We start from the raw sequence: 27715 nt of genomic DNA, 5'->3' as shown, positions 1-27715 counted from the left end.
TATTAATTTAAAATATCTATGGAATGAAAATTTTACAAAAATATCAAACAAAAAACCACAAACCAAAACAAAACAAATTAATGGCTTGGGTTTATGAAAACGACTCTTTACAGTAAGTAAAAAAGGTTTATCACAGTTTTGGTAACTTGCATGAGTTCATATCGAAATGAAATCTTTCACATGTTCTTAATGAATTTAAAACTTTTGCACTCTAGGTATTTTCAGTTGTATGCTCGGAAACAGTAGACACCGTACAGCTTGTGCTTTTTATCAGGAAAGCCTACAAAGCGAACCGCTGCTTCGTTAGGACTGCAGCGTTTCCTTGGCCTGGAGATTGGGTAGCGGACGCTGCCGTCAGCCAGCCAGCCAGCATCGCAGCGGTCGTAACCCAGGAGCTTCCAGGCGGCAAATATCTGGCCAACTTTAGCGATCTGAGCTCCATCCTTCAAGCATGCCTGAACGGCCTCGTCGTAGGTCAGCTTGGTTGGGTGAATTAGGTAGTAGAAACGACCTAGTAAGAGAAAGAAGGGAAAAAAGGTCATCAGCGACATGAGTAAGTTAATGTGATAATATAACGGTGGCTTCTGAGGAGAAATGGAGATGTTCCATTGCAGAATCATGTCAAACAGTGCTTGATTTGAAACCGTGCAATTTGGACATTGCGCTGTTAAAAATATCTTAATTTTTTGTACAGTGAGTTGAGAAATATCTGGAGTAAAAAAAAAAGAAAAAAGTCAGAGAAAACAGGCTACTTGAACAACAAAAAAAGTGCGCTATATTTGCGATGCATACTCAATACTCATCCTCAGAGGCAGAAAAACACCAACATGGTGCCACTGACAATCCAGTGAAATATCTAAGGAACTCTGTAGATTTCAGGTAAAGTAAATCTCATGCAGCTGTAGCTTACTGTCAGAGAGGGAAATCAGCTAAATGTCTGAAGCAGCACATCTCTACATTATGCTCCCAGCATTAGCCTAAAACCCTCATGACTTTTTGTCTCCGAAGCATGGCATAGCAAGATGTGGCCTTTGGTGGCATTTGGGTGAGGGCGGCTTGATGTAACACATGCAGTTTTTGCTCTCTGACAAGGCGGTGACCCTGCTTCTGACAAAGTACGAGTGCAGCTTATTACTGGTTTGTCTTCTGTAAGAAAGCCGAGATACTGCGCAGCTTCTCAGCAGCAGAGTTTGAGCCTGTGGTAGATCAAAACCGCGCCTGTCCTAAGGCTTCATTAGCAGCGTCAAAACCAGGGGCAGCAGTTCCGCAGCTCTGTTTCTCTTTAGGCATCAAAGGGTGTCTCCTCACCTTAAGATGGCATTGAACTGATAGTGCTACCAAGAAAAACGTGCCTCCCTCTCAAGGTAATGAAAACATATGCCAGCAAATAAAGCTCAGAAAGGAAGTCTCCCCTACGAGTCCGTAAGCAGCAATAATACTCACGTTAATTTCATTTAACAAGGCAAAATAAATTTATTGTAAGCTCTTCATTCATTATACTTCGGGTTATTTATCATCACTTATTTGACAATTAACCAAGTGCAAGGCAGAAACTGATTGCAGAGGAATGCTGCTTAGTTGAAGGAATAATAATTTCCAAATAAATCCACAACATTTTCAATCTGACTGTTCTGTAAGAGGCAAGTTAGTTAAAAAACAAAAAAGAAATTTATTAATGTGGAGATCTTCTAATTCCAGAGAACTCTCTTTACTTCTTAACTAAGAGCATACTCTGGAATAATATCCTTATTTATCCCTCATAAAAAACACAGGCAAAACCACAAACAGAATTCTGCTCAGTTTCAGATCACTTTCTTGGTGAAGAAAAGGCGGTGAGCATGATGAAGAGTTATGTCAGCTCTAGAGCCTTGCAAAAAACACATGGCTTTTTTCCAAGTGAAGAAGTGTCAGGTCAGATGATAATATAAAGATAATTAAATTAACTTTGCATAAAAGTTGGAAATTGTATACCATGATGAGAACATTTAAAAAAAAAAAGACATTTACATTGCAGTTGTGATGGAGAAGAAAAGTTTTAAAAATTCAATTGCTGCCAGAGACAATATCTACAGTATTACCATAGAAAACTGTTGAGAGTAGTTAATCTATCCTTTTGTAAAATGCTTGCTTAACTCCATCTCAGCAAGTTGAAAGTGTTTACTGGCTGTTGCTAAAGAGAATATTTATGAAGTGGAAACCTGTTCCTACTCTATTAAGAGGTTTCCTCAAAGCAAACAGGATTTCAGACTTAGGGGAACAGGGATTTGGACTGATAGTATGTAAACTTCACCTAGCTTATTAGTTGCTCTTCAAACCATATGTCCATGGAATGTAATTTCCTAGGGATTTGCAGTAAGGTCAGGCTTTTGACATATGACATCAATAATAAAAACTCCTATACTCTGCCTCTTCCTTAAATAGGAGAACTTCAATAGTAAACCCCACAGGGGTGCAATGTGTATCCAGAATATCTGTTTACATAAAATTTTGTTAATAAATTCAGTATAGATTTGCTGATTTTCCCTTGACAATAGGTTAGAAGGGATCCTAACTGCTCAATCTTAGCATTTATTAATTGATGTGGAAGGAGAAGGAGGCATTAGCTGCCTGTCTCTCACTAATATCTGGTAGTTGGGTCACTCTTACAGAGGATGAGCATGTTTGATTTGACTTCTCACATCCAAATCATGGGGTTTATGCAAACCTAATCAAACTCCATCTATAACAGCTATTTTAAGCTTTTGCACGTAGCAGAATAGCTTAAAGATGAAAACTTGAGCACCTGACCTAAATATGCAACACCCTTGTGACTGTGGGAGTTCAAGGGACACACGACCCTTGGAGAGTTTTTCCAGGCTCAGCTCTAAATTGAGAGATTTAAAAATCTCAATAAAAAATGGTAAGTTTTTGCCTCGCAGCTGCGTGTACTAGGCAGTGGTCCATCATCTTCAGAGGCACAGAGATAGTACCACCCTGTTCGCTATTTTTTGCATGAAAGCTTCAACACAACGCCTTCAAAAGAAGGTTCTTGGTGGTGTGCTTGGAGAGGATGCCTCCACGTGCAGCCAAACATCCAGCATCTCAGCGTTTGGGCTCAGCCCCAGGACTGCTCCCAGCACAGCTTACTAGTTTGCTGGGAAAGCCTCTTGCTCAGCCTCGCAGCTCCGATGCGGTGCAGCAGGATCTGAGCAGGGGGGTGGCAGCTGGCGCAGGAGGACCGCCAAGTGCAGGACCGCCTTTGCAGACAGCGATCAACGCGAAAAGCTTACTGGCACAGAAAATGGTTAAGGTATTTTACTGCGTAGAGAGCAAACTGCTCTAATTTTGTGGTTTCATACAGCTGTAAAAGGCATTCTCAGGAGGCAGCAGGGTATATCTATAGCTTGCACAACATGTAGACCCTACTGTCAGCTCAGCAGACTCCGTTCAGTATATCTTACCGCAACATTGTACATTTGAGCATGGCCATTGTTCCTCAAAGTTGAAGAACATGTTAAAAAACTGTGAGACGTGAAACACTTTCCATTCCTTTAATCATAAGGTCCGATCACCCCAGGTAATTGATTTTGAATTGCTATGTTAGATGTGTGGAAATAATTTTTAAAAATCCTCTTCTTGCCTGCTCCTCACCCCCCTCCTTCCCCCCCGCCCCCCCCCCCCGAGTATACCAGCAGTGACTCTGGTGACTCAGAAGCAACCACTTCTAAGAAAGGGTATTTAATTTCATTTTGGGTGGACTTGCTTCTCTTTTTGGAACAACAGCTTCATGTTATCAGTGATAAAATATTTTGAAATGGTCAAATGAGCGGTCAGTCTGCATTATTCAGAGGTGACTTTCTATACCTTTCTCCCATAAATGGTGGAGGTGGTTAGCTTATCATATGCATTACTGTAATAAACAGGTGGTTCACAGCTGCATTTTTAACATGATCCCTAAAATTTATTCTTTGTATTTTAAACTTCATTAACATGAGATTTTTTACTTGATTCTGCTAGGGCTGATAACGAATTATGCACTGTGGTTCTGCGTGCGAAGTATATAACAACAAGCATGTTAACGAGCAGAAAGTGTGATACGAGCTCTCCTTATACCTTTTGTTCTTTGAAAATGCTTAATTATAGAGGAGCTGATAGATATGTTTATATGTATCTCACTTAACATTTGCCAGTACAAAAGATTCCCATGTGGGTTCTTTGAGAAACTCATGGTTCTCCTTCAGAAAACCTTTGAAATTAAGCAAAGAATAGCCATCATACATTCTTTGTCCCTTCAGACAAGGAAGAACACCCTCATTCCTTGGGGAATGGCAAGGAGAGAAATTGAGATGGCTTGCAGACCTAGCAAACGTGTGGATCATGGCAGGTTGTCCCACCAGACGGAGTAGGAACCTCTAGCTTTCCTAAAAAGAACATGGACTGAAGTGGCTCCTACTGTGAAGGAAAAGTGGAGGAATAATTGACTGTGAGAGAGCAGAGCTGAGCCCTCAGACATCAAAAACTCCAACATGGAATTTCCAAATTTGTTAGATACATCCCAGCTGGGCATATTCATTTTCAATAGTCTTTATCAACATGAGGAATGTAAGGGAGGTTGAAAAACAGTTGCCATCCAATAGTGATCTCTATACAGGCAGAAAAGTTACGTTATTTCACAGTATTTTGATGGATTTAATGGACAGCATAATGCTAATGTTACTCTTTGCATTGTTTTATGAAACACATCACTGTATATTCTTATAAACTGGTAAATTGCTGGTACTACCGTTTCTAAAGCGTATGATACATTTTCAGGTTTCTGGCTTGGCCTGCCCAGGCACAAAAGATGAATACGTCTATGAACCAAAAGAAAGACTTGAGTACAAAGCAGTAATACAGGTAAAACAAAATATTCAAGTATGGCACTTACACTAGACCAAGAAAAGACACTGTAGAGGGTAATTTCATAAAGTACTAATATTATTTTGTATTGCATTGCAGACAAACTTTGCTAAACCAATTTCCCTGTGCAGGTAACAGAAATGCCTGTAGAATTCTTCCCTAATGGTATAAACCCTCCTTTTTTACCTTTTTTTTTTGATGTATTCACTCATCACAGATGGGATCCAACAGTTCCAGAGGAAAAAACCACTGAACCTGCATTCGAACTCACTGCATTGATGACTACATCTTCATTTTTCACCTTAATGGCTGAATATAATTTTGCTGTTGTGTACCTTTCTTCTTCATGTAAAAAGCAAGCTTTGCATGTATTTTAGACAAAAGACTTTTTAGCTTTGATTGCTGAACTTTTTAAAACTGAGCTCTTATATTTATTTATTTATTTAGTCGTCCCTGGAATCGTAATGTATTGCAGCTATTTCTTTCCCTAAAAAGAACTGTTAGCAGAAATCTAAACCTCACACTCTCTTTCTTCATAGCAGCTCTCATACCTCACACTCTTTGAGATTTTTATTTTTTTTAAGCTTTCCTTATACTCCCCTGATCCAGAGGCCCTTGGCATTTTTCCAGCTCCCTTACATAAAGCTGAAGGCTTCTCTGTTTCATACCATCAGGAGACTCCAGCAGTCGCTGCCACTGCATGGTGTCTTAACCACTTCTCATTTTCCTTGGCTGCTCCTGAGCTGCAAGAATCAATATTGGGTCTTGCAGAAATAGCTCTTTGCCTGTAGCCACTATCTTTGGCAATGGCAACCTGGTGGCAAAATGGGTTATTATAAGTTTTTCCCTTTACAGTGAGAAAGCGAATGTATGCTGCTAAGCATACATAAGCTATCCGAAGTGTTGAGCTGAAAATAGGAAGTTGGCATTTTGGGAGAGGGACTGGGTTTATTGTGGATGTTAAGGTAAGCTTGGGACATGAATAGTGGAGAACATAGCAGGGACGTGTGAGGATAACGTAACCTCGTGAGTTGCTGGTTGAGGAGAAGGATACTGAGAGAAGCAGAAGTCCAGATTTTCTGTTGACACATTGAGAGACTTACATGGCACTGAGTTGTAGAGAACTAGAAAAGATGATGCTCTGCTCTATACATCATCCTATTGCTGTTTAATATTCTGTCTTGCAGGGTAGACTCACCAAGGATGAGATTCACTTTAGTGTCTTGCAGATTTCTCTACTATCCGCACACCTTATCCTCACCTTACCTCATTCCTCTTTCTCCCTCTTTCTCTCTCTTGCTGTATCAATGCACAGACAACATTTATCTGTCAATTTTTTTTTATTTTTGCCCCCCCAAAATGATTTTTCTCTCTCTTTAGGAGATACTGTCCAGCTGCTACTGTGGAAAAGAGTGGTGATTAGTTGTCCTAGGTTATGATGTAAGATGTGCCCAAAAGTATGTATTCTATCACCATCTTCATGAGCTGCTGAAACCAGGTGGGGCAATGTTTCCCTTGCCTCCTCCTCCCAGACTGTCTTCTGTTAATGGGCCATCAATGCCTTGCCCATGACTGTGGATCACTCCCTCCAGGAGCCATCTCTGTTTGATGGGCAATCAAGGATCTGCGGCCAGACTCCCAGAACAACATCGGCCCCATGTGAGATGCTCCAGCGGGGGAGGAGAGGGGGGCCTGGGGACTGCACCCGGGGGCGCGCGGGAAAGGGGCGGCGGCGGCGGTCGGGCTCTGGCAGTCACCGGGGGAGACAGACGGGCACTTCGGGCTGCTGCTGGACTACTTGGGACAGAGCAGCCACTCGAGGAAGACCAGGCCATCTGCAGCACCGCCGGCCCTTCGGAGGGGCCCGCGCCCTTCGGCAGGATCGCTGCTTCTGTGGAGCCACGTCTGCCATTGCAGGAGGACCGCAGCCACCGTTTGATCAGACTGCTGCCAGCACCCTGACCAGCAGGGTGTCAGGTCGTATTCTGACTCTGTCAGCGGGTTTTTTTTCTTCTTTTTGTGTACTATTGCATTTGGGTTGTTGTTGTTGTTGTTTTCCCTTCTCTTTAATCTTCCCAGTAAAGAACTGTTATTTCTACTCCCATATCTTTGCCTGAGAGCCCTTTAATTTCAAAATTTTAGTAATTCGGAGGGAGGGGGTTTACAGTTTCCATTTCGAGGGAGGCTCCTGCCTTCCTTAGCAGACCTCTGTTTTTTTTTTTTTTCAAACCGAGACATTAGTGAACGTTAGTCACAAACGTTTACTCTGCAAACATTATAAATAGTGCAGCTATCAAAGTTTAATTATTTTTCCTTGTTTATTTTATTCCTCAGTGCTACTTCTACATTAGAGTTAAATCTGCATGTAAGAGATGAGCTTATATAGGATTTTGCCTTATGTAAATGAAGTAAGAAAAAAATGAGCCAGCATTTCATGGAATGATGCAGCATGATAAAAATCAGCTAAACTTCTGTTTCAGACTGCATTCAGTCTAATTTAATGTTGTTGTTTTGAGGATTGGGCGTTTTTTTGATGGAGGATGGAGCCGACCTAGCACTAGAGCATATCTTCTGAGAACAAGGACAAAAATGCTTCATTGTGGATAAGCAATCTATGAATAAACAAAAAGGCCATGCTCCTTGGTCTGAGTGGGCTGCAAGCCAAACATGTGCAAAGTTGTGTAGGAATTATCCACAAGCATGATGCTGTAGAGGATCACAGACTCCTTTTGCACGTGTTCACTTACAGCGATCCTCTCATTCACAGCCATGCTTTCTAAATCCTTTTCAGACACTAGATTAAACCTGAAATTATAGTAAGTTGACATCAAGTCATTTCATATGTAAATTAACACCTACTAATAGCAAAAAAGCTTGCAGTCACTAAAATAAAGTTTAGAGCAGACCAGCTCACAGTAGAAGTGATGAGGGTTTTGGCAATGTACTAATATTAGGAATCTAAATTATTACGCATAAAAGGTAGAAATAGCTTTGCTGATAAGGAAGTATTAGTCATATCAGACCTGGTACATGAGCAGGAGCTGCTTGACACAACAGCATAGACAAAATGATCAGAATTTTGTTCTGGTGATGTATTGAAGTTGTAAAACAACTTAATTCTAATTGAATTCAACAGGAAAGCTGAATTAATGAATCGCAGGTTTCTTCATCACTTTAACTGAAATAAACTGGGCATATATCAACATTAGAAGAGTACATATAAATTTTAACAGGGTGAAAGCAGATACTCCTGCCAATACAAGTTCTGAGTTGTAAAAACGATCTACGTGAACACATGGCAATGACAACTTTACTCAGAGTGCGTGTCCTCATAAATTCGACAATAACATTTTCCAAGCTTTGACAAATCAAATATCACTTGCTGCCATTGGAGTTTCTTTCCTAAGCACAGAAACAGTCATTTACAAGGTGGGGGTGAAGAAGACTCTTACCGTTGAAGTTTGAAGTGAAACAGAAAACATCATATCGGCTTTTATCTTTATCCCAGAATCCGTAATTCCTGACCCCGGGCACTGTGTTCTTCCCTCCGCAGGGCTCCCTGGGCTTGGTGATGGGGTACTGCACGGAGCCATCGCTGAGCCAGCCGGCGTTACACCAGTCCAGCCCCGACCTCCAGGCATCGTAGAGCTGGTCGAAGGAGGCGATAACAGAGTCTTGGTCCAGACACGCTCGCTGAGCCTCATGGAAGTTTAAGTTGTAACGACCCAGGCGTGGAGAGTAAGGGAATACGACACCTGAAGTGGTAGAAAGAGGGTGAGTTACTGGACACCAAAAGTGCAGAAGAAAGGGAAACAGCATTTACAGTCACCAGAAGGAGAAATAAAGGTTAACTCCATGATGAGTGTCAGACTGTTGAGTTGTTTCATTTCTGGCGGAAAAAAATGCACCATCAGCACATCAGACATTAGGTTTGAGAAGGGGATAGGGCTGTCGCCGTTACCTGGCCAGGTCCTCTCCCTGTAACCTCATCCCTTTCCCAATGGGAACCGTGCCAGGTCTGCACATTGCTCCCATCCGCAGCTTTGCTGTCCCCACTGTAATCTCGCCCTCATGCACTCTAAGAGCACCTAAAGATGAGGACAGCTGGCTGAAATTTTGCAACTGCACGTTTTTCATCAGAAAATTCCTGTTTATCATCTATAAAATCAACTTCTCATTTAAAAAAAGTAAATTAAAACCTAGCCTAGTTCTATTTTTTGCAGGATGGGGCTTGGGGATTTTCTGGCAGTCATTTAGAAAGAAGAAATTGTAGTATAAAGATGCACGAACTATTTCTTTTTACACATAGACATTAAAAATAAATGTTTTCATTGATATAAAAGAATGCTATGTTCTTTGCATGGACCCTTGCGAAGATTTCCTAAAAGGTTCAAGACAGTTGTTTTTTTATTTTTATTTTATTTCACTTCATCTTAGGAACGGGAAGGTATTTCATGCCCAACTTAATAATAACATTTCAAGGCTAGACTGGTAGAAGGCATAATTTTAGTGTCCTGGGGTCTTAAAGTAGGAAATCTACAGGGAAATAAAATCAGTGAAGTCATGTGTGGTTTTAAGGAGACTTTTCTGCTACTTTCCAGCTATTTTTTGGCATTGTCACCACTCAACGAAGGGCAGTTCCTCACAGAGGGCATCAGGGATCACAGTTCCCCAAGAAGACAGGCTTCCCTAGTTGCAGATGGTGAGCCATGTAGCTCACAGCATGTGGCAACTCAAGACCTAGTAGGAAGCCATGTGAGACACCATCTTCTCTCACTATCTCTATAGCTGCCAAAAGCACCACTGGCTTAACCAAAGGATGCTTGTCAGAGAGCCACTGTGCAAGGAGGATGGACCAAATGCTTCCTTCCACCTCTGAAGACCAAAGAAAGCCCTGTCTGTTGCTCATTGGTGGTGAGCCACTGCAGACAGGTATGGCAGAGACCTTCTCATAACAGAAGGCATTCCAGTGGAGATGAGAAATGTGGGGAGGGGACACCCCCAGAATTGTTGCAGTGGCAACATTTAATCAAAAGTCGTTGCCTTTATCTGACAGACTTTTCCACAGTATGTTTTCTGCTTGTTTTATGAAAAAGATCTGTAGTCAAAGATTACTTCTTGAAGCACGAAAGGTGTTTCAGAAAATGCTGGAGAACCACCTCCCCATGTGGTTCTGATAAAAGAGAACAGAAAGACTTGAAACAAAAGTTTGGATCAGACCACCGTAAACTTTAGCAGGGTTTAGAAACTTAACCCAGATCTAAATTTTACAGTTGGCTTCAGCCCAGTCTCATCATAAGCTGAAATTAAAATGGCATCAGAGAAGATCCAGCTCAGAATGTTTATTCTCAAACATCTCTGTAGAACTAAATGCTGTAGGATGCAGAGAGACTAAAGACAAGATAACACATAAGATGAGCCAAAACCTTTACACTGGTATAAACATCCATCTTTCTTTTTATTTTTGCCTTGCTGATGAATTCTCCTGCTTATAACAAGTTCCTTGTCTCTGGGGCAATGTAGCATAGGACAGAGAAATTATATCATGGCCATACAAGACTGTCACCATGCAATGAAGTCATTCTTCTTTCTGAACATTCAAACTGACTTTGGTGTCTATTCCACCAGTATATTAATGTCTCCTTTCTTTCCCTTCTCTCCCTCGCCTATCTATCGTCCAAGAAGCATTATTTTTGTTAAACAAAATCTTTGTCATTACTAAACCTCAGTAACTTGGTCCAAGAAAATAAAGCATGCAAATGTAAACTTGGCAGGGTAATAATAAACAATATTTTGCTCTCCTTCAGCAATTAACTAAAGAGTCTGCTGAGGATCTTTCCTTTTGTTAATCCTTTGTTAAAGGGCTTTTCAGATACGAGCTGTTCTGAACTATAAAGCATGAGTGAAATGTAACTCATTATTAGCTGTAACTTCATAAACAAGAACATAATAGACGTTTCATATTTTTTGGATCTCTGTTTTTCCCTCCTTTTCCTCACCTCTTTTTTAAAAAAATTATTCATTCCCCTTAGTGGTAATGGATGGAAATATCACTGGCTATACTAAAAATGTAGCGCATGTCAGAGGAATCCAAGCTTATTGCTTTGTTATAAATCCAATACTTATTATTTTTCCAGAACTACATTTCCCCAGACAACCAGCTACTTGTCCAGTGCATGTGTCTGATTTGCATGTACATGTTTAAAAAACCACAAAATCATCAGAGGTGGGTATTTTTCCATCAAGATCTAAACTTACATGCTTCTAAAAACTGAGCAACAATTCACTGGAAACTATTCAAACAGATTTGATTTCTTCAGGTTTCCAAAACGTTTTTTAAAAGGGGTTAAATATGTATGTAAATTTGTTTGTTACAAATCTACTTGAGCTTGACAGTTTGGGACATAATGTTTTAATAACATTAATATGCACAAAACTGTAATATTAGCTTTAGGCTATACTCGGGTAGGCTGCATAGAAGCTGATTTTTGTTTGAGTTCATCTGCAGTACAAGTCTGCAACTGATTAGCATTAATTTCACCCTGCAGATGGGGGTGGCCATTGGTGATTTTGTATAGCAAAATTGACTGGATATAAGTTTCGCGTAGCTTTTTTATTAGCTTTCCTCTTTGTTAATATTATTTTTCTCTTCTTCATTTCCCTGTCAAACCTAACGGTTAAATTCACAGCTAGATCTTACAATTCATCTTCCTTTTGTTACAATTTAGCAGTGCTGAGCTTCAGTTAATTGCAAAGCATCTTCTTCGGTCTTGGATCTCACAACCCGTCAGAAGATAATCCATTCCATCTGTTCTTGAATGGACAAAAGCTGTCCCAAGGCTTGTTACTGTTCCGAAAGTACAAACTGAATCTCAACTCCTGACTCCAACCCTGTGTTTTACCACTAGACAAAACACTCGTTTCCGAACATTAACAAATCCAGCTTAGGAAACAGAGAAAGAGAAAAACTTCCAGCCTCAGAGGTTAAAATCTGGTTGTTTTGTGGGAAGACTGAGCTGAGGCGTCTTAAGATGACCTTAATGATTTGGCTCCTTACCCTAAGGAAGAAGCTGAGACACTTGTGGAACCTGAATGGGGAATAATAATTTAAAATACAGACTTCACAGAGTGGCTCCTCTCCCAGTTTACGCAGTTCTCTGGAAGAGGTCCTACCCCAGCAAAGGACCTACCATGCTCCAAGCAAGAGGGGAAGAACCTGAGACACATCAATTCAGTGGAGAATAAATCTGTTATTGAAAGAGGAGGGCCAGGTGACGCTTGTCGTATGCACCTGTGACAACGCAATCGCAGTCCAGAAAATGTCTGTTGTAATGGAAATTAGGATTTCTAACAAATCAGAATGTAGCAACCAGATGCATACATATCCTCCCTATATGCACACCTGTATTTTCATGAATGCCTTTCATACATTTAATTCGACAAATGTACAACTCTGCTTCTGCTAATGTGGTTTTTAAAGAATGCAAAAGATACAATGCTTGTGTGTCCTTTGTAAGACATTTGCATTCCAGAGTCTTATATGCAGGTAATCCCTAAAACCCAGTGCAAGTGCTTTGCATTTACTGTGTCACTACTGACACACTGTCAGCGCAGGGAGCTGTAACAGTTACCCAAGACAACAAAGTGAGGAAATAACCTTGGAAAGCTCAACTCCTGTAACAATTTATGGGTGTCTCTTAAGCCAGCTCCATGCACAATTAGCCGTTTTAGAAGTATTTACACATAGAACAAAGTAACACAAATTTCTGTTGACCCATATGGGGAAAATGGTCTTTTCACAGGCAGAGTAAAGAAATGGACTTCCTTGAGTTCTAGCCCAAACAGAAAAGTAAGTTTTCTTGTAGCCAGTGTAAACACCTGGTAACAGTAGGGTTTGCTATATACTATACTGTAGGGTACAGTTTTATGCTGGCAGGTTCATACACTTGATGGCAAAATTTTCCATGCTGGATTTCTAAAACTCAGTGAAAAGTGGCGAGTCCCTCATTTTCCTTGACAATCTATCTCAATTTCTCTGCCCATCAGGACTGTCAGATATCTGATAACTCAGCACAGACTCCATGGGTGGGCTTCTCGCTGTTAGCAGATGTCAACCTCCCTAAAAATGAAACTGAAGCTTGAGAAGGTGTCTCTCCATCACACTGCATCCCATAACCAAGCGGTCAGTGAGGCTGCTTATTTCTGACAAATACAGACATACAAACTAGACTTGTCTGGACTGGGGGTGGATTATTCCCTTATTTTTCTACAGCCTTTAGCAAAATTTGGAGACGGTAGTCTTTCCTTGCTCTCCTTAGGCTAATTAGTCCTAATTCTTTTAGCGTTTTCCTTTCAAGTTATCATTTCCAGATAATTTTTTGCTGCTCTATTTCGAACTTTTTACATCACTTGCATCTTTCAAGTACCATTTTTCGCAGCACTTGCAAACACAGCTGTGTGCAAAGACCTGTTACCTTGTCACAGAGGAATTACACTGGTCTGGCATGACTTACTCTTGACAAACTCGTGTTGTCTTTTACCTGACTTTTTGTTGTCTTCTAAGGACTCACAAATAGTGTGTCCTACAACATCAGCTTTATAGTGGAGAGAACAACAGATTGTCACACAAAGGATATTTGAAATAGTTTTTTGTGTATGAATGTAACAGCAATACGCAGAAGGAACAAATATGAAATATATTATTAGGCTCAATCTGATTTCTCTTGCTGTTGAGAGCATAGAGCTGGTATATTTTAGACTCTGCATACTGGTTTCAGCTATGAATTCCTCACTGGTTACATCCAGCATATGAGCAAATCACTAAATTAGAAAATGATTACTGTGACAATGTGGAAGAATTTGTTTCTGTGGAGCTTATGGATTTGTTTGATCTATTTTGAACTAAAAAGTCAGTTTTACACGGATACCTGTTCTTTTTCTTACTCTGTCTTGGACATAGAGGCTAACAGACCTCCAAGAAAGATCATAAAACCTGATGGATTTTGGTTCATGTGGAGCCACCCAAAGAGTTAGCCTCTGTCTAGAAGCAGCTTTCTACAGAGATTTTGAAAGGCTTTACCTAGATTTGCATGTTTCTGGTACTGTTGAACATATAAAGTAATTATTTTATAGCCTGTATTGCAAAACTCCTGTGTTCAGTTATCACTTGTCCCTGAAGACAGAAACTATTAAAAAAATTCCTAATGGAATAAAAATCTCCCTTTGGCAGTTTAGCCTCATTCCACTTTCTTTGACACTTGGTCCACGAGTCTCACTGCCATGAAGGAACAATACATAAAATCTGTGCCTGAGCAGTGTAACCGAGGGCCAGGGCTGGAACCTTTGCATGGCAGGGAAGACGAAGCATGCAAACCTGATGTAGTGAGATTCATTATGGTGTCTATTATCCATAAGAAAGGAAAATAGTAAAGCACTAGCATGAAAGAAAATTTAGTGTAGAACAGTGAAACACCAACATAAAGAAAATGTAAGGTAAGCTGAGAATTTTTTCTTTGCTTATAAGTCAGCCAACAATATTTACCTGCCATAGGAGACCTTTTAATTTGTTAAGCTTTTGACCCTCAGATCATTTGACAAAGAGTATAAAACTCATGATCCATATTTTATGTGCAGGAGTAGAGTAAGGTTGGTTCAGTGAGAAAATGGCTTTGGTGACAAGGCCAACATGAAAAGTATCTCACTCTCTGCAGTATTTAACATTTCTTGCAGCCACCGTGCCCAGTCCAACCCTCCTGCCCTTGAACCAGTCCTTGTACTTAAAGATACAAACAGAATGACAACCATTACATGATTGAATAGTTCTTAAAGCTGGTGGTCATGAAATACTGTGATGAATCCTAGTCCTAAGCTTTAGCTGCTGAGTAGCACTGTCTTGCTACAGTAGGGGGAAAATGCTGTGGTTCTGCATTAAACAACAGTGAAGAAAACATACTGAAAACATGTAAGGTATGTAACAAATACAGACTGAACCTAATTCCACTGTTTTTTCAAAGCTAAAAGTACCCGATTACTATGAAAAGTTTATTTAACGACAATCCCAGGAGGCCTTTAAGTCTGAGAATAAAACACTACCACATTCGGGGAAGAAAAAAGGTCCATTGAGGTAGAGGTCAACTATTTTCATACTGATATATTAACATGCTTTCCCCTAGTTAAAGCTATACTGTTTGTACAGTGAGCTCACATTGGAGCAATCAGCTGTTTTGCATTGCTAGTGGGCATTCCTGGATATAAATGGTTTTTTCTTGCTGCCAATTAACATCCTTAGGGCCACCATCTCAGGGCATCAGGCTATTGATGCAAATCCTTCCCACTGTGAGATTAACCTTATTATTTACAACAGATGTAGAACGTTAGGATGGGCTGATATATTTTTATTCTTATCCAAAGACTGAGAGTTTTTTCCTTGATCTGGTCTGCATTGCTCAAATACATGAAACAACAATTAAAACTAGGACTGCATAGAGCTGCAGATGAGATGAAAAAATAAGCACAGGGGCATGCAAACAGAAGAACACATTCCATCACCTGTGTATGTCCACTGTAAATACAAAAGCATTTTAATCACTATCATTTTAGAAGGAAACTTCAATGAAACTTAGACCAAGAATCATTGGATTTAGTCGCCATAAGCAGGACTGACACTGACACGCTCACTAGTCCTATCTAGCTTGAAAGGTTACATTTTTCCATGAGGATTCGCAAATGAAGCTTTCCCTTCAGTTTAGGAAACATCACTCTGTGAAGTTGGAAGTGAACAGTCTTACACCTGTCCCATGTCTGACAAAAATAATTAAAAAGACATTGTTCCTTATGTTAGCCAGACTCTAGTTAAAGTATACAAACTTTCTTTCAAGCAGAGATTGGAACATGCTTGGTTGAAGAAATATGATTCCTCCTATCCTTATGAATTTCCTTATTTTGGAAGTGGGGGAAAACAAGGAGTGGTGCTGCTGTACGGGATGGGCTGGAGTTGGCATACTTCAGAGGGAGACACTGTTTAGATCAACAGCAGTAAGTTAAAGAGGACAGTGTACCTCAGGAGGTGGGATCCAGATCTTGTATCCAATGGGCTGGTGCTGTATCATGAAACAGTCACAGTAAAGAAGACAGAAAATATCCTTTTTTTCAGTTGTGTTACTGTACGTAGTATGGAAAATTTTATCATTGCTTTCTTACTTTAGTATCAACCAAATATTGTCCCTCAAGTGTGGATTCCTGTGTGTGCACAAGAATTTGTACCAAGCTTCAGGCAAAACTTCCCGATGTGCCACTACAGTCATCAGCATCTCCCCTTCTCCAAGCACTCCTGGCACAGCAGGAGGCATTTGTAATGGAACCGCCTCGCTTTTAACAGCAGAAAGCTAATGAGCTTTTGTTTCAGAGGCACGATGCTAAGTGGGACCAGATGAGTTATCTGGTCAGGATGTGTGGTGTGATGAACACTTTAAAGATTTTACACTGGCTGTGACCCTTTTACATTGACAGAAATACCATAAAGCCGTAAAACACAGGGAGAAATGAGAGGGAACAAGACACATGGTTATTTATCTGGAATTTCTTGAAGCCTGATAGAGATATGTACTTAGGATATATGGAGACTGTCAGAAAAACATTATCCAATTATTGAGCATCCTCACAACCCAGGGGTGGGCTCCAGGACCATCTGCACAAGAGCACAAAAGGAGAAGAGACGTGCTGGGGTCAAACACAGATAAACAGACGCTGCGTGTTTCTGACCGGATTACATGGGACTTGCTATTTCTCAGGTCCAGTAAATAGCTGTGCTTACCGCATTTTTATTTCTTAGAATCATAGACTGGTTAGGGTTGGAAGGGACTTAAAGATCATCTAGTTCCAACCCCCCTGCCAGGGGCAGAGACACTTTCCACCAGATGAGGTGGCTTAAAGCCTCATCCAATCTGGCCTTGAACACTCCCAGGGACGGGGCAGCCACAACTTCTCTGGGCAACCTGTTCCAGTGTCTCACCACCCTCGTGAAGGGTCTCCTGATCACAGGCCCCATTTCTGCAGCCTGGGCAGCTGACCAGGGCCTTGCTTTCACTTAGGTAGAGCTGAGCATGCCAAGCAGAAACTGCTTCAGCAGTTCGTCTCAATGACAGCAGCTGCAAGGAGCAACCTCTGCAGTGCCTGCCCCAGCCAAGAGGAGACTGAACACACGAGAGACTTCAGCTAGCAGAGAAGAATAAAGTAAAATGCTTTTTCCTCCTACTCATTTCTGTCTTCACTCAAAACTGTTTTAAGCATTTGAAACTGGACATGTATAGGTCTAGTTTTCTTTATTTCCCAAGTTTGGAAAGAACAGTGTGCATTCTTATTAAAATGGATTATGTCAGGTGAAACAACCTAAATGAACTTTCCTGCTGGCACAGAAACTGTGCAGGGTCTTTCTGCACTCAGAAATGGAAGGTTTCAGCAGCTTCCAACCAAGAATGGAAAAACTGATGTAAAGAAGTAAGATAAGCCTATGACATCTATTTGGTTCCAAGAACCCCTCAGCCAGTTTTATTGTGTAGAGTAACTATATAACCATCATAATATATAATATCCCTCAATGAAAGATTCATATATTTCACCTCTTTACAGATGTGAGAGCCAGGGGTTTCATTTTCTTCTTTTCTTTTTTCTGCCTAACTACTTTTGGCAGAAATGCATTGAGAGCAGCCCTGAGGAAAAGAAAATGGGAGTGCTGGTGAATGAGAAGCTCAACACAAGCTGGCAATGTGCACTGGCAGCCCAGAAAGCAAATCGTATCCTGGGCTGTATCAAAAGAAGTGTGGCCAGCAGGTCGAGGGAGGTGATTCTGCCGCTCTACTCAGCTCTCGTGACACCCCACCTAGAATGCTGCGTTCAGCTCTGGAGTCCCCAACACAAGAAGGACATGGAAGTACTGGAGCGAGTTCAGAGGAGGGCCACGAAGATGCTCCGAGGGCTGGAGCACCTCTGCTATGAAGACAGGCTGAGAGAGTTGGGGCTGTTCAGCCTGGAGAAGAGAAGGCTCCGGGGTGATCTTATAGCAGCTTTCCAGTACTTAAAGGGGGCCTACAGGAAAGCTGGAGAGGGACGTTTTACAAGGGCGCGTAGTGATAGGACAAGGGGCAATGGATTCAGTCTGAAAGAGGGCAGATTTAGATTAGATATAAGGAAGAAATTTTTTACATTGAGGGTGGTGAGGCACTGGAATAGGTTTCCCAGAGAAATTGTGGATGTCCCATCCCTGGAAGTGTTCAAGACCAGGTTGGATGAGGCTTTGGGCAACCTGGTGTAGTGGAGGGTTTCCCTGCCCATGGCAGGGGGGTTGGAACTAGATGATCTTTAAGGTCCTTTCCAACCCTAACCATTCTATAATTCTATGATTATATACTTTTGACAGATAACTTGGCTTCTGTAAAGTTCCCTCTGGCACACACTTGCTCGTAAGCATAGAGGTAAGGGAGACATCTTCATGCAACTTTTAGTTTACTGCTGAGTTCAGTGCAATGCTTTGGGGAAAAAGGCCACATGCTGGTTTGTATGCATTGAATCTCATGAAATTTATATGAATTTCATAAGAGTAAAAGAAAAGCTGAATTTTTTGTCCTTTTTGAACGTGTTTCACTAATTTTTCTAAAGCTTTGTACTCTACTGTTTTCAAGAACATCACTGAGGGAAATGAATACAGACTACATGTAGGAGTTGTCTTGGCAGGCAATATAGAGACCTTTTCTACGTAATTGTAAGGCAGGAAAAACAAAACCATTGTCTCTGGAAAACTACTTCAACATTTTTCCTTTTTGTAAGAAGATTTGTATCTGCTCGATAATCTAAAATATCCCTACGTTCTGTAAAATGGCTAATAGGGGACTATTTAATACAATTTTGCCTAAGTCTACTGTAAAAACATGCAATGACTTCTGTAAAATGACAGAAGCAAATTAAAAACACATGGAGTTCTCCGTACTATGCTTGGTCATTCTGTTTTGGCTCCCCTCACATCAGGTCTCACTGGGAGCTGAATATACTGTAGGCAAGCATAAGTTATAGATGCCTTAATGTTCTTCTAACTTATTACCATTGTCACAGGCTGTCCAGCCAAGATCCCCAGAGCACAATGAATCCCACTTCTCAGCTTGCTCTTATCACTGATAATACAGTATCAGCAGTATTAGGAGAAAAAAAGCAGATATTCCTCAACACCGCACAAATCTGAATTTAAGTGTAATTCAGATGTTACCTACCTTCCAAATTCAGAGCTACCACTGCTGTATCGTCCTCTAATCCTTCAATCACCTCGCACTTGTATCTCCCGTAATCCTCCAGTATTATATTGGTGATTATGAGAGAGGCATCATTTTCACTGCTTTCCCTCAGAAACACTCTGCCCTGGTAGTTTCCGTAGCTCTTTCTGTGGTGTCCCATTGCAACAAAGACGTCCACTTCTTTGAGGTAATCTGAGGTGAGTTTGGTCCACTTGACCCGGATTTTGTGGGTTCCTGAGCCAGCTGTTGACGTGTGTTCATGGTAAAATTTACATGGCAGTGTGACATTGCCACCCCGGTGGGAGAAGATTTTAGCTTGCTCTGCTACCACAAGTAGACGGGGTCCATTTTCTGCTAGAATTCAAGGAGAAAAACAAGAACAAGAATTAGTCTGCAATCTGCCATTTACAGAATAGATGTGATCAATGCTATGACAACCATCAGCTCTATTACATGTTAGGTCTGCAGGATCATTTCCCTGCAATCATTTTGTACTTATGCAGTAGTAGGGCATATAAATCAGCCATAAATAATTATTAGCTGCAAGTATGTCTGTCTGTGTACGCTCCCAGACTGGCAGAGAGGCAAAGTCGTTGACAGCATTGCCCCCCATACAGGCAAAATCCACCCTATATACTCTATAGTCAGGAAGATGGAGTTGTATAAATGTATTTGGAGAGTTGTATAGCTGGTGGATGAATGCCATCATCCATAAAAGTCTTCACAGAAATGTTCTGTATTTCCCTGTGGGTTGTTCAAGAGCTATCTATCAATGCTGCATTTTTTTTCATAATTCAATTTTTATGTGTGGACGACAGCAGGCATCAGCATACAAAGTCCCTCATGATCTGAGATGCAGCAAATCACACTCACAAAACAGAAAAACCATTAATGTATCAAGTAGCACTATTTATATTGACATGAAAAATGTCAGCATAATTCTAAAATGTTCTGTTTGCATTTTATCCTAATTTTGGAGTTTGAATTCCTCTTCTACATGTGTTCACCAAAATAAGGAAGTTCAATTTATCTTTAAATGTAAAAACTGGTCCTCTCCTGCTCACTTGCTTCATCACCTCAATCTGTTTTTTCCTCATCTGTTTTTCTCATCTCCTTCAAACACGTCACTATTTCATCTTCAATATTTTGATCTCACTTTTCACACAAACCCGTATTTAACTGGCTGGCTCCTCTCCTCCTCACTCTCATCCCAGACTCCCTGCTCTCTTTTCTCTCCAGTAGGTCACTATGGATGATGTCACTCTGAAATTATTACATTTAGGACAGTCAGCTTGAGCAGGTGATTGCCTCCAATCTTAAGTCTCTGGGGCTTCTTTGAGAGGCTGTGCTGCCTTGGGAAAACCCTGGAAAAACCCTGGAAAATACAGATTTCACGACAGCAGGCAGCAGATGTATGCAAAGGTGAGAATATTTCCTTCTTTCAGTACCTCTTGCCTTTCCTTTTGTGCAGTTTGTAAAATTGATTTAGCAAGCTCAGCACTTCTGTAGATATTGCCATCCTCTACCGAAACCTGTAATGAATCACCAGTGCTCTGCTCGCTGGGAGAGAATTACCAACCTCACTCTACATCACAGATGGCAAAGAAAGACTTTGTGATTAGAAATGTAAAATGTTTGGGTTGGAAGGGACCTTCAAGATCATCGGGTTCCAGTCTCTCTGCCATGGGCAGGGACACCCTCCACTACACCAGGTTGCCCAAAGCCTCATCCAACCTGGCCCTGAACACTTCCAGGGATGGGGCAGTCACAACTTCCCTGGGCAGCTTGTTCTAGTGCCTTATCAACCTCAGAGGGAAGAATTGTCTTTTTAGATCTAATCAAAATTTACCTTCTTTCAGTTTAAAGTCATTGCCCCTTGTCTTATCACTACACGCCCTTGTAAAAAGTCCCTCTCCAGCTTTCCTGTAGGCCCCTTTAAATTACTGGAAGGCTGCTATAAGATCACCCCGGAGCCTTCTCTTCTCCAGGCTGAACAGCCCCAACTCTCTCAGCCTCTCTTCACAGGAGAGGTGCTCCAGCCCTCAGATCATCTTCGTGGCCCTTCTCTGGACTTGCTCCAGCAGCTCCATGTCCTTCTTTTGTTGGGGACCCCAGAGCTGAATGCAGTATTCTAGGTGGGGTCTCACGAGAGCAGAATAGAGGTGGAGAATAATCTCCCTCAACCTGCTTCCCTGTATGTGTTCTGCACGTCAATGTAACTGCCTAGAAATATGATTCCTGACTTTTAGGCTCAGTGTGGCTCTCTTTAACTTCAGAAAGAGTCAAGGAGAAGTTCCTAAATGTGGAGGCTGTGAGAGGTTGACCCTACAAATTCTAGCAGATATTTTCTGCTGGCGTCCATGAAGACGAACCTGGATTGATAGGACAAAACAGCAGAAATATGCAAAAATGTCATCAGCCAGAGGGAGTGTGGATGACTGAAGGAGGGAAGGACTGGGATGGAGATGAGCCCACCAAGGAATCTCACACCCAGCCAGCTGTCTGTTCACAGCACTGCAGAAACCTGTGATGTGTCAGCAGACGGTAGGATCTGTAGCTGATAAATGTCTCCAGACAGTTCTAGGCTTCTGGGTCTTGTTGACAGGAATGATATATTCACCTAAACCGCAGCTTCAGCTTGACTTCACTATCTGTCCACGCTGGCTACGCCAAGCAGCAGCAGAAACCCCAGGGTATGTAATATTTTATGATTATGCAAACACATTCAAGGGTGGGCATTGCAAAGACAAGCTTGCTGAGTGCAAATGTGCATCTGCCAAGAAAAACAGGTATCCCCAGTGTGCAGTTCTTTGTTTGGAGATGCCGTATCAAGAGCATTGATGTTACTTGCACAGACTAGCCAGGGCACCAGTGTCATCAAGAATGAACAAGCTTGAGTGCCACAAGTTGTTTTACCAGGATGAGACCTTCCTACCTACTGAAAAATCACAGAGTAGATCACCTGCAGCCCTGTATAACTGGTTTTCATTTCACTGCCCTTCTCCCCAGAGGTGAGCAGAGGCTCAGGGCTGCTGCTATAACCCATCTTTCCCATTCCAGAGGAGAGCATCCAAGGAGAAAGGTGATCTGAGGCAAGGCACCATGGAAAGTGTTTGCTAACACAGTTTCCACAGGACGAGGAGAAGGAAGAAATGGAAGGCAGCCAGGATGGTTTGTCTGCGAATTTCCCTGTTTCCTCCAGGGACAAAGACGTTCCTCAGACTTCTGTCCACCTTGGGAGGGGAAATGTTATGCTTTGGGGTGGTTATTACCAAGAAATCTGAATCAGAGCTTAACTATGTTGGGGTTTTAATACTGAAATAGTCAAGTTAATAAATATTAGCAGAAAGGACTGGGGCAGGAGGGAGAGTCTGACTCAGGCTGCTAATGCTTGCTCTTTCTAACAACAGCTGGTCTGTGCCAGTGAGGCCTGGAGACCTTCCCAGAGTACTGTCACCTCTGGCTCCAGCATCAGCATCCTAATGCGGTGGAGTACCTCTCCACAAGCTGCTTCCTACCTCCTCTGGCCCCTTGCAGCAGCCATCGCCTGAGTTTATGTCTAAGTGTAAAGAATCGAGGGCATGGCAACCTGGGAAAGGAAAGAAAAGTGTGGCTTTTCTCAGCCTGGAACATCTCCTATGTCCCTAGAGGTTCACAAGTGAGATGCAATGCTTGAAATATGCCTCCACCCTCAAGTTTTCTAAAAGTCAATTCTTTTTTACAGAAAAAGGCATGATGTGCCCTTCTCTCTGGCAGGACATTGGGGCAGAAAATTACATTGCTGCTGCTCGCAGACCTAGGGGAGGATGAAGGAAGAACCTCTGGCTTTCGAGGAAAAGCAGATGTCAGATTGGAGGATGCTGCATAGTTTCCTTTTGGGCTAGAAGACATGCAGGCAGCAGAGATTCAGGATTAAAAATGAGATGAGTGTGGTTTGGCAAGAGGCCAAGTGGTCTTTATTATCCAGCAGCTGGTGAGAACCAGGGCCAAATTCACCTAACTGCATATTTTGGGAGTGTGACAAAATGAATGGTCTTGGTCTTTCTGGAGTCGACAGAGAAGGAGTTAAAAAAACCCAACACAATAAACAAAAAAATGCCCGAACACAGGGTAAACCAGAATCCTTCAATTTACAATACATTTAGCACTCTAGATGCAGCATTCTACCTTACCACTGTGAAAGCCAGTTTAAATGAGGAATGAATCCTGCTTCCTGGGTTATCTTAATACAATGAGCAATGATCTGTTGTGAAACGGTGATCTGATCAGGGAAGATGGGGTAAACACTGCTGTAAATGCCTGTCAGAGTGGCTCCGTGCTGCTTTCCTCATGGCATTTCTGACCTGAACCATTCTCTGATTCAGAATAAAATTATCATTGTTTCTAAATGGCAGGAATGTCTACAAAATGAGTGTAAGAAGGAAAAAGATGAGACACACGAGTCTTATCACACAGTCCAGCGTGTTTCTCGAAGACGACAATACTTTTTTTTCCCCAGAACTACTTTCTTCAGAAGTACCATCAGAGAATTCGTAAGGTGAATGGCCAAACAACTATAAACTCTGCAAACCCCAGATAATCCCTCACTATACAAGGCTCCGCTTAAACATGAGGAAGAACTTCTTCCCAGGAAGGGTAACAGAACACTGAAAAAGGCTGCCCAGAGAGGTGTGGAGTCTCCTTCTCTGGAGACGTTCAAAACCCGCCTGGACGTGTTCTTGTGTGATCTGATCTAGGTGGTCCTGCTCAGGCAGGCGGATTGGACTCAATGATCCTTTGGGGTCCCTTCCAATCCCTAACATTCTGTGATTCTGTGTGATTCTGTGATTCCATACAGTTGACTGCAACAGGATGGTTTGGATCCTTGCTGGAGACAAGACAGACCACTCGAGAGCCTCAGATGGTGGACTAAGGGTGAGGAATGTGCTGGGCAAACTCCAGTTGCTCCTTCTGTTAAGAACAGAGATTGCAACAGCCTGGATATTGGCTCTGGTCTCAGCTCCAAGGGTAGAAATGGGATGAGAAAGGTTTGCTAGGTGGGGTTTTCACCCTTCCAGACATACTTTTCCTGGTAAGACAGGCAGCATCTGAGCTATTAGTACAGAACCAGGCACCACTGGTGACTAATTTGCCATATTTTTTCCACTCTTCCTTCCCTACTATCAATCCTGACAGGCTGTGGCCTTTCGTTAATCCTCTTGGTGCAATTAGATAGATGACAAATGCAATATAATGCAAAAACAGCTCAGCTAGCTAAAAATGAGCTTGTCCAAGTTGCAGAAGCCGTCCAGCTGTGTGGGATGACACGCAACTCTGGGAGCTGTGTTTCCAAGCTGTAGGGAAAGATCCTGCCGCAAACAAGAACTCTCCTGGACACTCGCTGTTTGGTCAGTCTGTATCTCAATGGTGCCAAATCAAGCAGGTATACACATCAGGTGAAAAGGTATCTTGCTACCCTAAGTAATAACTGCACAGACAGCAGCATGCTATCCACCTGTTTTATTGCCCACCTCTCCTTCTCCCTTGTCTGAATGCTATGCAATTAGCACTGCTGCTCCGGTTGTCATTACTCCATGCACCTCTAACCTTGGCTTCAGTGTGATTTTCATCTCAAGGACAGTCGGTGGACTTGCTCTCATGCTGCTGGAGCTCTCAGCTCAGTCTCACCTGCAGACTTGTTGGTTTAGTTCCAAATTTTACTGCTGGACATGTATCCAGATTGGTTTATCTCTTTAGTTGTTTGGGTTTTTTTGTTGCTTTATCTTTTTTAGATGTGGGATTTTCTTTTAGTTTGTTTTGGATTTTTTTCCCTCTCTTAAGTGGCTTCTGCACTCAAAAGTAATGGCAAGCCAGGTTTAGAAGGCCAGGAATATAGTGTGGGGCAGAGAGGATGAGTCATGCCACGACTCTTGGCAAATAGTTTATCCACTTTATCCATCAGAACTGTCCAGAAGCTTATGCTGACCTGGCTGCAAAACTCAATTATTCCTGCATTTTAATGGACTAGCATACAGAGCAACAGTTGAGAGAAATATGTGCATTTTTAGAGGGAAAAATTCGTAAGTTAGGGATCATATCATAGATGTGTTTTGTCAGATAAACTCATGTATTGCCTAAATGTTCCATATTGTTAGCAAGCCATTAGGTTAATAACACTGTGTGCCATCCTACTTTAACTAATCAGTTTCTTGCTTTCCTGTAGTGTTACCAGGGACTTGGGCATAACTCTCGTGATAAAATATCCTTACTCTTCCTATAGCAGTGGCATGTTTTGTTATCATACCATGCTTATTTAAAACTCAAAAGTAATTTCTGTGATAACAATAATTCCCACTTGCTATAATATGTACGGAACTGCATTACTGATATACACAAATATATATGTGCATTAGTCAGAGAATCCAAAGGGAAAAATATGAGGAAGAATTATGCACACACTTTTTTCCATATACTTTTCCTACTACATTTTTTCTAACTATGTTTAACTAACTACTTTTTTACTTTTTCTTTTGGAAAAAAAAATCTAAAAACTTTTGTATATCAGCTATAAGACCGGGAAAATCTGTTCTTATTTGGCCCAAGCATTACTGTCATTTTGTTTATGTCCTGAGAAATAAAACATAAGCATCAAACCTCTAAAATGACAAGACAAAATACTCTCCATAGATTACTTTTAAGTTTTGATGTACAACTGGTAAGAGAGATGCTAGATAAATCTCAGTTTAAAAGTTCAGGTACAAAGTTCCAAATAGTACAGCTAAAAATACCTATTTTATAAATGGCAGAGAAGAAATCTGTCTTTTCAACACAGAGATGACAAAATTGAGGTAAAACATTTTGAACTGATCCCTTCTGCTCAACCTGAGTAACACATTGCAGGGAATTGTTAAAAGGGGCGTATTAAGTCAAGTTCAGGTTTCTAGGTGACCTAACAGCACATAAAACCATCAGGGAAATTACAAACTTCCAGCTCTTCTAAAATACTGCCACTTTTGGCCTTAAATAAACTTTAAGTATGTGCTTACTTCAGTATAGATAAAAAAATTGCATGAAGATCAGGCCTCATAGAGCAGAGTAGAACAGGACTACTGGAGGGCCAGATTTGTAGACCTGACCCTTTACATAGGGAGGTCTGCTCCCTTCCTGGGGCAACAATTAGGGATATGATAAAATCACTCCCGTCTATAGTCAGGCCCACCGATTACTACCCTCTTCTTATTTTCCAAGTTGGTGTGGATGACATTAGGAAAAGAAACATCTGGACTATTAAGAAAGATCTCAGGGTTTTGGGAAGAATGTTGAAGGGATCGGGGGCCCAAGTAATATTCTCTTCTATCATACTGACTCTGGGACATGACACGGGATGGAAAACAAAGATCGAGGATTTAAATAATTGGCTACAAAAGTGGTGTGAGGAAAACAACCTAGGCTTCTTTAACCACGGGCTGACCTTAATGCCAGATCTTCTATCTAGGGATGGGGTGGGTTTGTCTCCACGGGGGAAAAGGCTGCTTGCTACAGAACTAGCTGGGATCATCAACAGGGCTTTAAACTAGATGTGAAGGGGGTGGGGGGTATTGTCAGACTTAGAGGATTAACAGCCGAGGACGGCCCTCCATTGTCTGATGAAAGGAGTGTAGGCAGGTGCCTTCGGCCTGCTGCCTCAGTGATAGTAGGGGGTGATATGTGTAGTCAGGTGCAACACACGAGTTGCCTAGAGGTAAAAGAGATTCCCAAAAATAACAGCTCAGGTAATAAAACTTCCCCCCCTAGGGGTGCAGTGGGGTCGAAAGCCCAACTTACGTGCTTCTATACGAACACACGCAGTATGGGCAATAAACAAGAGGAACTGGAAGCTCTTGTTATCCGAGGAAACTATGACATAGTTGCCATCACTGAAACATGGTGGGATGACTCGTATAACTGGAGTGCTACCATGGATGGCTACAAGCTCTTCAGGAGGGATAGGAGAGGTAGAAGGGGTGGTGGGGTTGCCCTGTATGTAAGGGAAGGTCTAAACTGTTTAGAGTTAAATGTTGGGGATGACCTAGTAGAATGTCTGTGGGTGAAAATCAAAGGGGGGCCTATGAAGGCGGATATTGTAGTGGGAATCTGCTACAGGCTACCCTATCAGGACAGTGAGACTGATAAGCTATTCTTTAAACAACTGGGGGAAGTCTCGCGCTCACTAGCCCTTGTCCTTATGGGTGACTTTAACCTACCTGATGTCTGTTGGAAGTATAACATGGCAGTCAGGAAACAGTCTAGGTGGTTCCTGCAGAGTGTGGAGGACAACTTCCTATCACAACTGGTCAGTGAACCGACTAGAGAAGGTGCTCCCCTAGACCTGCTGTTTGTGAACAGAGGTCTTGTGGGAGATGTGAAGGTTGGAGGACGCCTGGGGCATAGTGACCACGAGATAATAGAATTCTCAATTCTAGGGGAAGTTAGGAGGGGGAACACTTTGGGAGAGCTGACTTTGGGCTGTTTAGAAGTCTGGTTAACAAAGTCCAATGGGAGACAGCTCTCAAGGGTAAGGGGGCGCAGGAGGGATGGTT

The 27715-nt window shown here is 41.8% G+C and overlaps 1 protein-coding gene across 2 annotated transcripts in view; it reads right to left on the bottom strand.

Moving 5' to 3' along the window:
- Positions 1-221: 221 nt before the first annotated feature.
- HAPLN1 (hyaluronan and proteoglycan link protein 1) overlaps positions 222-27715 on the bottom strand; it is a 35387-nt gene continuing 7893 nt past the window's right edge. The window contains exons 2-4 of one of the 2 annotated variants that reach the window (XM_086629507.1): positions 19137-19511; positions 8331-8633; positions 222-511 (exon numbers count right to left, since the gene is read on the bottom strand). In XM_086629507.1, coding sequence (XP_086485633.1) covers positions 222-511; positions 8331-8633; positions 19137-19511 — 968 coding nt within the window. The remainder of the gene's footprint in view (positions 512-8330; positions 8634-19136; positions 19512-27715) is intronic. The other variant, XM_086629508.1, reaches the window with a different exon arrangement.

The sequence above is a fragment of the Tauraco erythrolophus genome, chromosome Z, assembly GCF_009769465.1.
Source record: "Tauraco erythrolophus isolate bTauEry1 chromosome Z, bTauEry1.pri, whole genome shotgun sequence".
NCBI lineage: Eukaryota > Metazoa > Chordata > Aves > Musophagiformes > Musophagidae > Tauraco > Tauraco erythrolophus.
The sequence above is the reverse complement of the archived record's forward strand: the minus strand, read 5'-3'. Positions and strand labels throughout refer to the sequence as shown.